Source organism: Callorhinus ursinus, unplaced genomic scaffold (assembly GCF_003265705.2).
Source record: "Callorhinus ursinus isolate GAN/ISIS: 27379988/994484 unplaced genomic scaffold, GSC_fseal_2.0 scaffold33, whole genome shotgun sequence".
In the NCBI taxonomy this organism is placed as follows: Eukaryota; Metazoa; Chordata; class Mammalia; order Carnivora; family Otariidae; genus Callorhinus; species Callorhinus ursinus.
This window is the reverse complement of record NW_027397095.1, coordinates 14099554-14116531: the sequence shown is the minus strand read 5'-3', so window position 1 is coordinate 14116531 and position 16978 is coordinate 14099554. Positions and strand designations below refer to the sequence as shown.

General features: G+C 43.0%; 1 protein-coding gene across 2 annotated transcripts; it reads right to left on the bottom strand.

Annotated features, from left to right (window-relative positions):
• Positions 1-1136: 1136 nt before the first annotated feature.
• Positions 1137-15864, bottom strand: NKRF (NFKB repressing factor). Of its 2 annotated transcripts, XM_073879216.1 has the most exons (4): positions 15167-15590; positions 8536-8605; positions 4967-5097; positions 1137-3896 (listed from the first exon to the last, which is right to left on the bottom strand). In XM_073879216.1, exons 3-4 carry the CDS (start codon positions 5079-5081, stop codon positions 1939-1941), a joined length of 2073 nt encoding a protein of 690 aa, XP_073735317.1. In that variant the 5' UTR covers positions 5082-5097; positions 8536-8605; positions 15167-15590; the 3' UTR covers positions 1137-1938. The 2 variants fall into 2 exon arrangements, with proteins under 2 accessions (XP_073735317.1, XP_025708457.2); XM_025852672.2 differs by lacking the exon at positions 8536-8605 and having other exon boundaries at positions 15167-15864.
• Between the last annotated feature and the right edge of the window lie 1114 nt (positions 15865-16978).

Here is a 16978-nt window from a genome sequence, read left to right as displayed (position 1 = left end):
CTTATCTAAGAAAACCAGATTTATGTGTAACATGTCCCTACTCCCCACCTCCCTCCTCCTGCCCAATCATTTTGGGAAGAGAAAAGAAATGTGAAGAGAGAAATGAGTTTTCACCCCCCCCCCCTTGATCCGCAAAGCCACTCTTACTCAAGAGAACTGAAGGCTGGCTTTTCTAACTTGCTAATTGAACCACAGCTTCTCAAGGTTGGCATGAACCCTGTAGGTTTTAAAAAAAAAAAAATCCTATAAAATCTATAAACATCCCAGCTTATGTTCCCTTTGCCACTGTTAAAACATTAAGTGCCAAAATAAAATGCACACTTCATTTCTTTTCCAACCAACATTAGGAAAGGCCACGCACTGTAAGAAAGAGAGTTAGTGAAAAGCAAGTATCACACAGTTAATCACTGTGGGTGACTAAAACTTAGAGATCCAGGTACAAAAGCCAATCCCTTTATGTTTTTAAACTACTGGTTTAACTACAATGGGCAGCTTCTTGATGCAAAATAGAAAAGAGAGGGGAAAGGCAATTACTGTTTATTGTGGGCCAATTACACGTCAAGTATGGGGCTAAATGCCTTCAGACACTGTAAACACCCTAATTGTTCTATCATTTCATTGGCATGTTTAACTATTGATATTAACATTCATCTCTAAATATCGATACTTGATTTATCGGAGATACAAAACCAAAACCATGTAGAAGTACACAGCCGGAGATTTGGTCGCAGCCAGCATGTTGGCCCACAGCAAAAACGTGATGGGTGACCGATTAGCCGTTCGCATCTGCTAAGTCATTACATTCATCCACATGTGCTCTGGTGTTGAAATATTTTGTGCAAACACCACTTCCCCTCTCCAAAGACCCAGAGTGTCGCTACTAGGCTGCTGCCCAGAAATAAGCACACTGCCATTCTGATCAACATCAGCTCCTTTTTATTCAGGAAGCATACACTAATTCTTTTTTATACATTTTTTTTTTACATTCCAGAAATAAGCGAAAATAGCAGTTTTAAATATGTTACAAAGTTGGCTTTTGGGGCTTAATAAGCTTTTTGAGAGAGGGACCAGCCAACTGACCTTTTCATCAAAGCACCAAGGTGTCTCCGGTCTCTTACCCAGCTCTGCCCCCGCTGTGGCCGCCTTGGATGTGCTGTGCGCCCAAACCACGGGAAAAGCTGTAACGGAGAGTTGCTGTGAGGCTCTCTGCAAGGCACCAAGAACAGACAGCTCCAGCTTCCTTTCTTCAGATTGAAGCAAAGTTTTTGAAACTTTTCAACTGCTCTCTCAAATAGTGCTCTCTCAGCATGAAGACTAGAATTTATTAAAACTCATATCACAAGATAACAGTAATTCACTTCCAATATTCTGGAAACCACATGGTAGAAGTTATAAATAAACGAACACTAAAATTACTTTAAGAAAGTTTTACATCATTTAGTCGGTAGGGACATTTACACGTACGGCACAATTTACTGTTAAACATTCTTTAACTGGCTTCACACAGAGATGAAAATAGTAATACAAAATGATCTGACATTTTCAGGAAGTCTGAAATTAAGACTGTAGTTTTATCGTAATCAATATCAACTTTACATATTGTTGCAGATTGCTGTGCTATGCCCTTTAAAATGGGAATTTCTTTCTCGGGGTGAAATTCCATTTGGATACGTGTTCTTGCTTTGTACAAACTACTAAAATCGGAGGGACACAGCAATACCAAAGACACAAACAGTAACTGCACAATATCACCTGCTGGATTTAAGCTAATACAAGTGGACACAATTCTTCAGGTTCCACTATCTAATAAAGCACTATATGAAATGAACAAGGTGAGACATCTTAAGAATGGATATACTCTGCAGCCAGGACATGTGGCATTTCTTTCATTCGTGAATCTGCCTCATGGGGCATTTACAAAGTAAATTAGTTACGAGCTCAATTTGCTTGCGGCATCACGAGCTCGTAATGCCCCACTTGGCCTTCCTGTTTGAGCTGGTCCAGGAGGTCTTCCTTCCGCCGCTTCCTGCCTACCACCAGGTACCTGTCGTGGCCTACCCCGTGCGACTTACTCTTAAGACCGTACTTCTGGGCGATCTGGTGTATTTGCTTCCGCTCGTCGTTAGTCAGCTCCGTGGAGAAAGTCAAATCCGTGTGGCTCTCCGAGCGGGCGTAGTTTCTGATGATCTGTTCGATGTCTCTCTTGGCGATTTTGTTCACCCTCTCCACATCAAGGCCGAGCCCCTCTCGCTTATGCTGCTCTTTGACAGAGATCGGCTCCCGGATGCCCTCGCCGGATTTACCTAAACCGCCACCCGTCCAGCCCATCTTTCTCAGCAGCTGGTTTCCTATGTTATCTTCTTTGATTTGTTGTTTATAAGCCTCCTCTGCCGAGCGGCCCTGAATTTCATTTCTGGAAATCACATCTTCGACAGCTCCTTTCTTCAAATTGTTAATGACCGTCGGCTGGGTCTTTTTGAGGGTTTTCACAGCTTCCCCAGCAGCTTCGTATTTGACCGTTTTCTTCACCCCAACTGCTTCCGCGATCACTTCGCTCTCTAGGATCACCTTGCATTTCCATCGGAGGCCTGTCATTCTTTCGTAGACGTATTCGACAGTCATGCGGTTGAACTGAGCTGTGTCGTTCAGGGTGCACACCGGATTTGAAGAATTCTCATAAACTACGAGATCCTTTATATCTTTCTTCTTTCCAGATCCCCTGGGTGAAGAGCCTGTCTGGCACTGTGAACTTTTGACCGAGGGGTAAGTGGGCTGTGTTTTTTGAAGGATTTTCAAAGCCTCATCGGCAGCTGCGTGTTTGCTTGTTTTTTTGGTTCCATAACCTTCAGCCAAGCAGTGATCTTGCAGAAACACGCGGCAACGCCACGTGCGATTCGGCATCATCTCGTATTTATATTCAACTGACATTTTGTTGTATGAGGCAGAATTGTTGAGGATGCCAATCGCATCGTTTGCATTTTCTGTAAGGACAAAATTGGTCCAGTGTTTGGCGGAAGCATTAAAAATCGGCTGCCCAGAAGCATCTTTAGCCAGCACCACCAGCTCTTCCGGCGGCTTCAGAGCCGGAGGAAACTCGTACGCGGGCATGCCAATCTGACACACCACAAGGTCCTCTCCGATCGTGTGCTTGAATTTCCGCCGGACAACTCTAACTTCGATACGTTTCTGCAAGAGTTTTACAGCTAGCTCAGTAGCTCGATCCCTGGACCCATTCTTGCTGCCAGCATAACCAGTGGTTAAGTAGATATTCTGGCATCTAACTTCACACGCATAACCGTCTGTTAGAAGTTTTTTATTTTTGGGGATGTCGGCAGGAGGGATCTCTTTTAAAGGAGCATAGATGTACTCAGGATTTGTCTTACATGCCTGAATACACCGAGTTAACATGTATGTATAATTAATTTTATCAGAGCCAGAAGTCATCTCTGGATTAGAAAGGTTCTTCCAGATAGTCGCTGTTAATTTTTCAATAAAATACTGCTTCTCAGCTACCACAGACTCAGGAAATGTCTGTGATGGTGAAGGCTCAGGAGCTGACTGAGAGTTTGCCTGCTGTGATGTGCTGCTTGGAGCGGGGTTCCCACTGTCGAAATACATGTTGGCTGTTACGGGCTGGTCTTTTGTGAAAATAAATCCTGATGAATCACAATACTGAGAATTCCCGTCTTGCACACTGAAAGAGTCTTGAGTATAATCTTGGTAGATGTCTCTTGGCATGCCGGCAAAATGTGTTTGTTCATTTACCTCTTTTGTTTGAGGGCCATAAGGATCTTCCTGTCTCTCATCTTTTGAACTACTAGCTACAAAATGTACAGGCTCAAAACGAGGTCTCGCATGGAATTTGGAACCGGCTTGCTTTTTAGGAGGATTTTGACCTACAGAATGAGTGAAATTTACAATTCATTAAAAAGGGAATATTTCAAAAGAAGCAAACAGGAAAATAGTACCAACCATTTTATTTGCAAGTTGCACTGTTGGTACAAGATACTACTTCCCATCACAAGAACTTCAGGTCATTTAGGTGAAGGGACTATCAACGTAGGATTCCAACATAACAAGGGATGGTCCCTGTCCCATGGGTAAGGGAAGAAACTTGACGGAAAATATGCCCTGAATCAGGTATGCAGGTCACCACCACACGTGACTGGTAGGTGCTTCTGTATCTAATGAGGCAAAGCACAGGTGAAGTCTGCTGAGGAATAGGTTGTTCCAGCATAATCTCATGCCACCTGTGCTGGAGAGCGCCCTTCCTAAAACACCGCAAATGGAATAGATGGTTCTAACGCAAAAGAGGTGACGGCCAGGGGCGTTTACACAGCCTCTTGCTTTGGCAGCAGAGGTAACGCTGTCATAGTTCTTTATGTGGTTGTGACTAAAAATCAAATAAAAATAATTATCAAAAGATCCCAAAGGTTTTCAACTTCAAAATCTTAGTTCCGACCTATCCCGCACAAAAGGGTGGTTTGCTATATTTTATTTCTAGAACAAATAGCAGCTGAAAACTAATGATTTATGGGGGATAGCGAATTGAAAGCTCTAGAAGAACTCTCTGTTGAGGCTAGGCCAGACGCTAGAGCCTCCTCCCTGTAGCACTGTTCAGAGAAAGCTGGTCCATCTTGGACCCATCCAAGAGGATTTAGTTACTTAAATGTTCAAATGATCAGAGTATAAGGTTGTTCTATTTAGAGGGAGGTTCCATGGCATGGACTTCAAGGATAGCATTATCGTGTGACATCAGTATTCTTATTTTTCAGTTCCATTTACCATCCTCAAAAAAAAAAAACAAACACAAAACCGTACATAACTAAAAGTTAAAACTCTTTTACATCTGTGTAAGGTCCAATGTTAACCAATGTTATTTAAGACCACATACCACACTCATACCATTTTTAAAAAAGCCATGTTGTTTCTTCAAATCCCACCTTCCAAAAACAAGTATACTCACCATCACATGTTGAGAGGTGACGTTTTTGACCCTTGGAAGGTTTGGACAGCATCAGATCATATGAAGGCATCTCCCCAATATCAATACCTTCAGCCATTTGGAGAATTTTTTCCATCAGGCGTGGGCTGTACCTATTTAAATTAATATAATCTACAGTTAAAACAGATAAGAATGCAGTTTTTTAAAAAGCTTCTAAATGAGCTAATCTTGTAATTGCCCCCACAGGACTTCATCAGCAGAGTATCCTGGCTATAAAACTGAACAATGTGCCCTATAATACTTACCTATCAAATGAGTAATTATGTTACTGTCATTAGAAGACATATGAACATAAAATCATTTAAGTGAAGATCTTTTAATATGAATTAAAAGCATCCATATAAACTCATGATCTTTCTCTGTCATATATGTGTATTATATGTAAATAATTACATTTGTATATTTACAGAAGTCCTAAGAGTGTTAAGAGTGTCTGGGTTGTTAACATCCAGACTATGGTCTTTACCATCTCCCACAAAAAGGAATCAGGGCCCTTAGAGAAATGGCTGATTACAAGTCTGGGGGAAGAAATGTACAAGATGAACCTGGGAGATATTCCTGTGCCTGGAAACAAGGAAGCTGTAAAAGGCCTCAGGGGTTGTGTCAAATGGACTCAGAAGCCAATCTGACCACACTCCTACTGGCAAAGTGAGTCAACTGGATTATCAATAAGAATAATAACCTGCAGTGGATTCAGACATAACAAATATGCCAACGATCCATTAGTTTGTAATGATACTTACAAACTCATTATTGGTCACCTTTGGAAGATGGTGAGGAAACAAGTCATTATTCCGAAAACAGGTAATATTAAAGAAAGCAAGCATTTATCTGGCATTTTCCTGTACAAATTGTACATCAGAGTAACTAAGAGTTTTTTTTTTTTTTTCAGAGTAACTAAGAGTTGATGAGAAAAATCTCTTTTACAGAAGCATTCCAGCTAATAAATGAAGGAATGATAGACTACTGCCATTTTGCCACCCATCATAAAATAATAAATTATCATCGATGACTGCTAGGCCTATGAGGTGAAAAGTTGATGAGGAAGAACCCAGAAAGAGACCCCCACAAGCATGTTCAAGCTGCAAAAGCAACTCAATAGAGAAGGACACCCTTTTCAACAAATGGTGCTGGAGTAAGTGGGCATCCATCGGCAACAAACGAAACCTCAACCTCACTTCTCATCCAAAAATTTATTCAAAATGTATCATGGACCAAAATGTAAAACTACAAATTTCTTTAGAAACACAAGAGAAAATCTTCAGATCTAGGGCTAGGCCAACAGTTCTCATACTTGATACCAAAAGCAAGATCCATAAAAGGAAAAACTGATAAAAGGGACTTCATCAAAATTAAAAACTTTTGCTCTCAAAAGCCCCTATGAAGAGGACAAAAAGACAAGCTACAGACTGGGAGAGAGATTTACAAACCAAACACCTGACAACAAAACAAAACAAAACATAGTATTCAGTACAAACATCTCTCAAAATGCAACAGTAAAAAAATATATATATTAAAAAGTGAACAAAAAGACATGAACAGAACATTTAACCAAACAGGATAGACATACTGCAAATAAGCACATGAAAAGACGGTCAACATCATTAACTACCAGAGAAAGGTACTTTAAAACCACAACGAGGTATCACTCTGCACCCTCAGAATGGCTAAAGTAAAAAAGAATGACAACATCAAATGCTGGCAAGGACACAGAGAAACTAGATCATTCAAAGACTGCTGGAGGGAATGTAAAATGGCATGGCCACTCTGGAAAACAACTTGGAAGTGTCTTAAAAATTAAACATGCAATTACCACTCGACCTAGCAATGGCCCTTTTTTTTTTGGCCATTTATCTCAAAGAAATCAAAACTTACATTCACACAAAAACCTGTACATGAATGTTCACAGCAGTTTTATTTGTAACAGCCAAAAACTGCAATCAGCTCAGAAGGCCTTCAACAGGTGGATGGTTAAACTGTGGTATGTACACACCTCAGAACACTACTCAGCAATACAAAGGAAATAACTATTGATACACCCAGTATCGTGTATGAGTGGAAAGGAAACGGATGTGTTTTTTTTTTAAGATTTTATTTATTTGTTTGTCAGAGAGAGAGAGAGTGCACAAAGCAGGCGGAGCGGCAGGCAGAGGGAGAAGCAGGCTTCCCGAGGAGCAGGGAGCCCGATGTGGGGCTGGATCCCAGGACCCTGGGATCATGACCTGAGCCAAAGGCAGACGCTTAACCGACTGAGCCACCCAGGCGTCCCTGGATATGGTTATAAAAGGGTGATGTGAGGGATCCTTATAGTATTGGAACTGTTCAATATCTTGACTGTGGTAGTGGATACACAAACTTACACATGTAATAAACTGTATTCAACTAAAAATACACACACACACACACACACGAGTACTAGTAAAACTGGGAGACTAAATAAAATCAGTGGATTGTTAACAATGTCACTGTCCTAGTTTTGATATTACACAATAATTTTGCAAAATGTTATCACTGGAGGAACTGGGTAAAGAATGCAGGGCATCTCTTTGTATTACTTCCTACAACTGCATGTGAATCTATAATTATCTCAATAAAAAATTTGATTAAAAAAGTTTATGGGAACTTTATAATCTTACTATCACTAAAAAATGAGACAAGCAGACATGTGTCCCCTTATATGAGAGGAAATACAAAGCACTATCTATAAAGTATTGTCCTTCAAATAACTGAACCTGAACCTAAGCAAGCCCCTCACTCCCAGAAATACGTTAAACATCACCATAAGAACATAGCCAGCCAAATCCAGAATGAAGGAAACACTATGTGACAATCCAATTTCTTCATCAAATAAACAGCATGAAAATAAAAGGATAGGGGAATGGGGTTATAGATTAAAGGAGACAGATCAACCAAATACAGTGCATGGACCTGGTTTGGATCATGAATCAAACAAACCAAAATACAAATGAGGGGCGCCTGGCTGGCTCAGTCCGTAGAGCATGCGACTCTTGATCTCGGGGTTGTTTGAGCCACATGTTGGGTGTAAGAGATTACTTAAAAATAACATTAAAAAAATACACTTTGAAACAAGTAGAGAGAACTGAACACGGATTTTAAGAAATTACTGTTAATTTTGTTGAGTGTAGATAATGGTATTGACTCTATTTTTTAAGTAGGCTCCACACCCAGCATGGAGCCCAACATGGGGCTTGAACCCACAACCCTGAGATCAAGACCTGAGCTTTGAGCTGAGATCAAGAGTCAGATGCTTAACTGACTGAGCCACCCAGGCACCCCTATTATGACTCTCTTTGTAAAAATTCTTATCTGTGGGGCACCTGGGTGGCTCAGTCAGTTAAGCATCTGACTCCTGATTCTGGCTCAGGTCATGGTCTCAGGGTTGTGAGATAGAGCCCCGTGATGGGCTCAACGCTCAGTGGAGTCTGCTTAATATTCTCTTTCTCTCCCTCTGCCCCTCTCCCCACTAAAAAAAATAAAAATAAAAATTCTTGTCTGGTATAGATACATACTGAAGTATTCGCAGGTGAAATGACGTCGAGATTTTCTTTAATATACTCCAGACTATCTCCCACAAAAAAACTGGGGGCACAACAGAAGAAATGAGAAGGGCAGCATGAGAAACTGTTGATATTGCTGAAGTCGAGTAATGGGTACATGGAAGTCCATTAAACTCTTTTACTTTTGTGTGTTCGTTTTTTTCCATAATAAAAAGCTTCGAAGCATACAATTTTTAAAGGGGTTCCTCATAAAGTAGGTTGGCTGCTTGACTGAATATCATATAACTGCAGAGAAACAAATAGACAGGCTCAAGTGAAGTTTTCGTTATCACGGGGACCTACTCACCCTTCCTACCTTGAGAGCCTTTCCTGGCCTATGACCAAAAAAAGAGACTCCTGGTGGCCTTTGGGAAGAAAGTTCTGAATATGAGTAACTATCACACCTTGACGTGAATAGGTTCTGAACCTGAAGGAGGGTAACGTTTTCCATTTTGGGCACAACTGGTTCCACACCCATCAGATGTCTTTCCTTGCAAAGCCAGGAAGTCGGGACTTGGTGGCCTTCACGGACAGATGAGCACAAGCCAGCTCAGTTGCAACCTGCACTTCCCACTGATAACCGCTCCGACTGCTGCTGCTAACATCAGTATTTAAATGCCAAGAGTAACTTCATTTTCATTTATTCTTATCTAAACATCAGAAAGTATAGCCTGAAAAAAAAAAAAAGAAAGTACAGCCTAAAACACTGTACTTTCTATATATCACTTCTATTCAGAGTTGGGAGTCCAATTTCCAAGGTACAGGATGGAAACAAAAGATCATGAAAGTGAAAGTCTATAATCTTGAACTGATGATGCCACTTTTGCTACCTGAATTGGCACTACACTCAAGCCACTCACCTTGAGTTCCAGTCAAACGTCTCCAGGCTTCGATTCCAGCCTGATTCCACATATGGCATACAACTGTAAATGGCATGTAGGCCATACATAGAGCATGCAGAAGTGATGCATTTGGGGCTCAGTCCATTCACTTTTCTCTCAGGTTTCTTCCAGCATTAGTAATGATTATACCCACTGTTCCCTATTCATTACATCTGCCACAAAATTCAACATCACCCATGGGCTATAAAAATAAACCTTTGCGTAGGTTGTGAACACAGTCAGCTTCTCAGTCCTTTATCAGGAAGTCATAATATTGAGGAAACCCAACCAGCTCAAACAATAATGGAAAAGACTATATAGTACCTGACTCTTGACTATTCAGAGAACAATGCAAATATTAATCTAGAGTCTTTAATAAGACCACTAGGATTTCATTCTCATTTCTACAATTGTTGAGAGAGTAGCTATCCAAGAGCAAAGAAGTGGTTCCACAAATTTTAAATAAGCCAAGCCAGTAAAACTTTCATTACTGGTTTCCATTATGTATTTTTTCATAGTAGATTTATTTATTTTTAAAAGATTTGTTCATTTATTTTAGAGAAAGAGAGAGAGCGCACCAGCGGGAGGGGCAGGGGGAGAGGGAGAGAAAATCCCAGGTTGACTCCATTCTAAGCACAGAGGTTGAGGCGGGGCTCAATCTCACGACCCTAGGATTAGGACCTGAGATGAGGACCAGACCGAAATCAAGAGTCGTTCGCTTAACCAACTGTGCCACCCAGGTGCCCCTAAAGGTGTTACTTTAAAAAATCTACTATGAAGGGCACTTGGGTGGTGCAGTCAGTTAAGCAGTTAAGCATCTGACTCTTGGGGCGCCTGGGTGGCTCAGTCGTTAAGCGTCTACCTTCGGCTCAGGTCATGATCCCAGGGTCCTGGGATCGAGCCCCGCATCAGGCTCCCCGCTCTGCGGGGGGCCTGCTTCTCCCTCTCCCACTCCCCCTGCTTGTGTTCCCTCTCTCGCTGTGTCTCTCTCTGTCAAATAAAAAAAAAAAAAAGCACCTGACTCTTGATTTCAGCTCAGGTCCCAATCTTAGGGTTGTGAGATTGAGCCCTGCCTCAGGCTCTTGTGCTCAGCACTGAGTCTGCTTGAGATTCTCTCTCTCTCTCCCTCTTTCCCCCCCTCAAATAAACAAATAAATCTTTAAAAAAATAAAGTATCACCTTCACTCCAGAAATTTTAGAGAACCCACCAAGAAAGCACCTACAAACCCAACCACTGATAACTTCATTAACATTTGAAGTTTACTTTTTATTCCTTTCTCTGTGCTTTCCATACCACTGGTGCCGCCCTCCCCCCAAATCTCCTATAGATCATCTATGTTGATTTGCACTCTAGTAGGGTGGGGGGGTTGTTCCTAATTTATGAGATCCTAAGTTTTTTCCTATGTCATTACCACATGAGTTTTAATGGCTATACAGTATTTTACCTTATGGAGAGACCATGATGCAAAGTATCATTACGGCAAATCTTATACAGTAATTATAAGATGCACACATATTATATATTTAAGTCTGTTAATTTACCCATTTGATCATAAATGCTTAAAAAAACAAAAGCAAAAAACCTCAGGAGGTCTTCAGAGTTTTCAAAGATAGCTTACTATGTACCAAGCTTTTGGAAATCAGGATGCTATTCAACTGTCCCACCATGCCTGGCATACATAAAGATGATTTATAATGGACAAAGACATGTGATTTCACGAATCTTACATTCTTGAAAAAAGATAAGCGCATACTTATGATCTACAACGCACCTGAAATTTAACAAATATTTAGTAATGCTTCCAAATTTTTAAAAGATTTATTAAACTGCTTGACTAGGTCCAAAAACAGCTGAGGTTTGAAAACTAAACAAAGATCAGGATTTCCAAGTATAAAATTATTTATTCAAAACTATTAATAAGACTCTTAACATCATAAGTGAATAACACACAACCAGATTGATAAATCTTTGGAAAGTTCCCACTCCCATTTCTTTAGCTGGTGACTGATGCAGGCTACCTATGTGCAAAGTTAGTTTCACAACATGAGCTCAACTGGCATCTACCTTCCAAAAATCAGTCTCATAGCAACAAGAGACAATAATCAAGGCAGCAAGCCTGGTTTCATTTTAAGATATATTTTTCCTACAAATATCTCATCAAAAATCAATAGGCCAGGATTCTGGTTCTAATCCTATTGATGAAGAATAATTGAAAACCTGAATGCTCTAGTTAACCATTCTGCTTTATTAAATACAGATACATTATCTACAGTTTTTAAGTAAAAATTTTACAGTTCCCCAGGCATTCATATGAACAATTATGTGAGTGCTATAGATTCAGTTGATTAGAAGACTTCACTAACTTTTCTTTTTTTGTTGTTTCAGAAGCTGAGTTCAGTGATTCATCAGTTGCCTATCATACCCAGTGCTCATTCCATCAAGTGCCCTCCTTAATGCCCATCACCTAGTTACCCCATCTCCCCACCCACCTGCACTAACTTTCCATTAGCCACAAGACGTATCTTAGAAATTGCTCGCAGAAAAAAATTCTTTGACAGGTTGTTTACTTTTATGAAACAGACAAAACAGTGAAGAGAAATAAGTTCAGCTATTTGAGATTCCTGGTTACCTGGACTATGAGGGAAAAATGATCAAAAAGCATATTGGAAAAACAGTTTTATTTTATCCTATAAAGCAGTGGTTCTCATGGTGTAATCACTGGACCAGCATCACCTGATCATCAGTACCACCTGGGAACTTGTTAGAAATGCAAATTCAGGGGTCCTGCCACAGACCTACTGAATCAGAAAGCCTGGGGTGGAGCCCAGCAATCTATTTTTTAACAAGCCTGACAGTTGATTGTGATGCTTGCTTAAGCTTGAGACCCACTGTTGCAGAATCAAGATAGTCAAGCTTGTTCCATGAAAATCGCCACTATCACCAAAAGGAATGAAACATGGTTTGCCTCCCTGAACATGTGAGCTCCTCCTGGCTTGGTCTTATGATCAAGGAGTTTTCAAAGATACCCTTGACCTAGGAGTTATTTCAGCCCTAACTAAAAGAGAACACAGAAAGCCCTTCATGCGGGGGGGGGGGGGTAAAAAAAAGTGCTACTATTTACAACCTGTTCCCAAAGTCAAGGGATGAACAACAAATTAACAATTTAAATTCAGAAGAGGCTGTTACACCATGTATTCTGCAGTTCCCTTGAGAGAACAATCTTCTGTCACAGAACAGACCAGAAAATGAGCTCTGCCAACATCAACCTTAAGAAGTACTGGAATGTAGGGGCGCCTGCGTGGCTCAGTCGTTAAGCGTCTGCCTTCGGCTCGGGTCATGATCCCAGGGTCCTGGGATCGAGCCCCGCATCAGGCTCCCTGCTCTTCAGGAAGCCTGCTTCTCCCTCTCCCACTCCCCCTGTTTGGGTTCCCTCTCTCACTGTGTCTCTCTCTGTCAAATAAATAAAATCTTAAAAAAAAAAAAAGTAGTACTGGAATGTAGATTTTACCCCTCTGAAGCTGACAGCTAACATAAAGCCTGACTAACGTGGAACACTGCACTTGGTCCCTAGTTTCCAAGATTCTTTGTTACCCCTTCCCTTTCTCTCGTATCTATGTTATCAGATATAATGTAAACATTATTCTTCAGTTAAGCTATTTGATAATGTTATGGCACTTCTTGTAGTGATGGAACTGACTTACCTAAAATATGATATGAAATGTGTGTATGTGTGTGTGTATATATATTCATTCATCTTGTTACACACACACACACACACACACACACACTCTCTACACACAGATGTGCTTGGGTGAGTGCACACACACACAAATGTCCTGGATGCTTTAGCTTTTAACACCAACTACCACTGGCCTACTCTGTGTTGGTTAATGCCCTAGTTATATAAAGGGCTCTTGTTCTTGGAATGAAATCCTGAGATATAAAAATGATGTGGCTTGTGTCAGTTACTTGCTTTCACTCCTGGGCCATCCTTCCCAAATATAGCAGCTGTGTCTCAGTGGAAAGAGCATTAGAAGACCTGAGTCGTAGTCCCGACTGTGGAACCTTGGAAAAGTCACTTAACTTCTTGGTCTCCATTGACTTAGCTGTAAAAATGAGATACCACCTAATTCCCAAGGTTGTTGTATTAAGAGAGATATATAAATAATTAAAATATGTTGTACATTATAAAGCTATATTCATCTGTTTACCCCACACATATTTATTGAATGGCGATCATGCAGAAGACACTCTTCTAGGCACTGAGGATAAAAGTGTGAATAAGAAAGCAAAAACCTCTTTCCCAAAGGAGCTTACATTCTTGTGGGAAGGTAAGATTTATTATTAACACAAAGGATAGCTACTCTCCCCCATGTAAAAAAAAATTTTTTTCAGGATTCAGATTTCCCATGGCCTTCTGTGATATCAAGGAGATGTATGATTATGGGATAAAGGTACTTTTTCAACTGCAAAAACAATATTGTTAAGTGAAGGTCAATTAGATTTAACTGAATTAATAACTGAGGCTTCCCCAGTTGTAACCAGTTCCTCCAGTGAAATAATCATTGTCTCTGGAGGCAGAAATGATACTAACCTAGAGAAAATAGGAAAAAATAAATTTTGGTGATCAGAGCAAAACAAAGTATACACTAGATGCTATGTTCAACAATTAAAGGTAGAAGTGGATAATCCTATTTTTCTGTATCTGTTATGGTCATTCCTAAAACTGAACTGGCTGAATTTGATCTGATCATTTTCCAGAACTTCTCATCCTTCCTAGTAAAAAATCCACCATGAGGCAGGAGTGTCCAAAAAAAGAAGCTTCTCAGTCTATCAAAGGAATGATTAGTCTAGGACCGATTTGGGGTGCAGAAGGACAGAGGTCCAAGTAGTCTGTTTAAAAAAAAAAAAATGCGTTGGAACCATACTGCAGTCTCCATTGAATGCAAAGAGCTCTCAAAGAGGCCTGTTGAGAACGCGCACCAGGTTCTAGGAAAGGGGGGGTACACACACCCCTAAAACCTCACCCAGAGGCCAAATATTAATCCTCCTGATCACATTTAAGGTGAAAGGAGAGCAATCCATTTTTAGAGTAACATATATCCATCTCTTTGTTTGCGTCCATTCATATTATGCGCAAATCTACAAGCAAGGCGGACCCTGCAGCTGAGAGACCTCATACAAACCGCCTCCCCAGGAGAAGACAGTAAAACCCCGTCGGGGGGTTGGTGCTGTTTTATTTAACGGGGATGGAAAGAGGGAGTGGTCAGGAGGAGACTAGGAGAGTTCCCTTGCTCCCCCCCCCCCTCCGCCCGCAGACCCTCGATGCCCCGACTGTCGAGCATCTCTGCGGATACCGCATCCTTGCAAGGTCCTACGCAGGTCCGAGATTCTGCTATTCGTCATTTCCCACGCCCTCCAAAACCACCGCCACGATGACCACCCCTCAACAATCCCCTTCCAGGTGCTGCTTAATCTCCAACCCTGGTCCTGGAGGAGCTGCCCCCGTGATCCCCACACCCTTCTTCTGGCTGTTATGTCATCCTCTACCACCTCGCTCGGCCGATCCCCCCCAGACCAATACTGAACCCCCTGGTGTCCTCCAGCACCTCCAAATCTCCAGCCTCTACGCCCTCGTCCGTATCCTGCCCCCGTCTCTATCCCGACCCCCATCCCCGAGCCCCCTACCGGGTCCCTAACCCGACCCTCACACCTTCCTCACCTGCAGCCCAGGAAAACGTGGTTGGTCCAGGCGGCGGAGAGCGCGAGGAGCTGGTCCAGGGCAGCCCCGGGATAGCTGTGCAGGTGCCGACAGATGAAGCTGCGCCGCAGAGCCCACTGCCAGTCACTTTCGTGGCTATAGCGCCACTGCTCCAGCACTGGCTCGGGCGGGGGCGGCGGGAGGGGCGGCAGCGGCGGCGGCGGGAGGGGGGGCAGCGGCGGCGGCGACAGGAAGTCGCCCCCCAGCAGCAGACGTCCGCCAGCCATCTTCTCCGCCCCCAAGCAGGGACCCCAGGGATGAAGGCGGCTACCCAGCAGGAGCGAGCGGGAACGGGGGTCGGTGGGAGGGGCCGGGTGAGGAGGGGCGCGCCGAGGCGCGAAGACCAACTCTCAGGGGACTGGAGTGTGTGCGTGGGGGGCGACCGTTAAAAAGGAAAAGGCGAGCACGAGCTCACGTCCCGACGCCGGGGCGCACGCCGGCGGCACTCCTCCAACTCGTGGAGGCGCAGGAGGGCGCCCGCCGCAGTCACACGCGCGCCGGGGAGGCCGGGTCCGGCCCGGTGCTCCGCACCTCCAGCGACCCGCAGATCCACGCACTGCGCGGTGACGGGGGGGAGACACCAGCACGCTCTGCTCCCCCTCCTCTGGGCTCTAGCCTACCTACCCGCGTGCCGCCCCGAGGTTGTGAGGCCAGTGCGCGTGCGCCGCGGCTGTTCCCTAACTTCGAAATCCCGTCGCCGAATCTCGCGCGAGGTACATTTTTCCCTCCGGTGACGACTACGGGCCTTTGACGCACTACGGTGACAAGCGGAGGGCGGGGACTTTGGGAAGGGAATTTTGGAAGATTCTCTGAGGTTCGGGAACATGATTCCCTGAAATCCCTGGAAGGCGCCCTCAGATGATTGTTGGCACAGCGGCTTGCCTGACGCTTTTGCCTGGGTTTTTGAGCGGTGCGACACTGGGACCGTGCCCTTTGGGGCGGGGCGGGGGACTTCGGTTTGGATTTTACACTTTTTTTTAAAAAATGTCAGCTCTCCGAGGCGCCTTTTCTTCAGAGGCTAGCTTGAAAACCTCTACATCGTGCGTCATTAGCCTTGTATTTTATTGTGAAAACATAGGAAAAATGTAATACTTTGCAAAGAAAATCATCCACAGCGCCACTTCTCAGGTCAGCCACTTGTATCATCCATATGCCATTCCAATTGCTGACAAATACAGACACCATGTTTACACAGTTCTGATCGCAATTGCAAATAATTCTGTATGTCATGTATGAATTTAAAACGTGCAAAATATTACAAAATACAAAAAGAGCTCAAAGAAGAGGGTTAAAAGCTGCACAGCAGCAAGTGGTTAATCACTCCGTCGTCAAACGTTTATCACTCCACCTGCGGATCTGCTCCAGGCAGTTTCCTCGGTCCCGGTCTGCCGGCAACAACGTGCGATGTTCAAGTAATCAACAAATGTCTCTCAGCGGGAATTTACACAGCACCTACTGTAAGCTCAGTATAGTAGAAATACAAAGGAAAAAGAAACAGGGTTTTCTCTGTTGTCCTAGAACTGATTACGATCTTGGTGGGGGAAAACAGTCCTCCATAAAAGTCAGCGCCCCGCTGGCAGCGGGACCTTTGGATGAGGGGGACTTTGACCCATTGCCCTCTTTACCTCTTTAAATGACATATTTTTTAATTTATTTTTTTAAAGATTTTATTTATTTATTTGACAGAAAGACAGCGAGAGAGGGATCACAAGCAGGGCGAGTGAGAGAGGGAGAAGCAGGCTTCCCGCTGCCAAGGAGGCTTCCCGCAGCTGA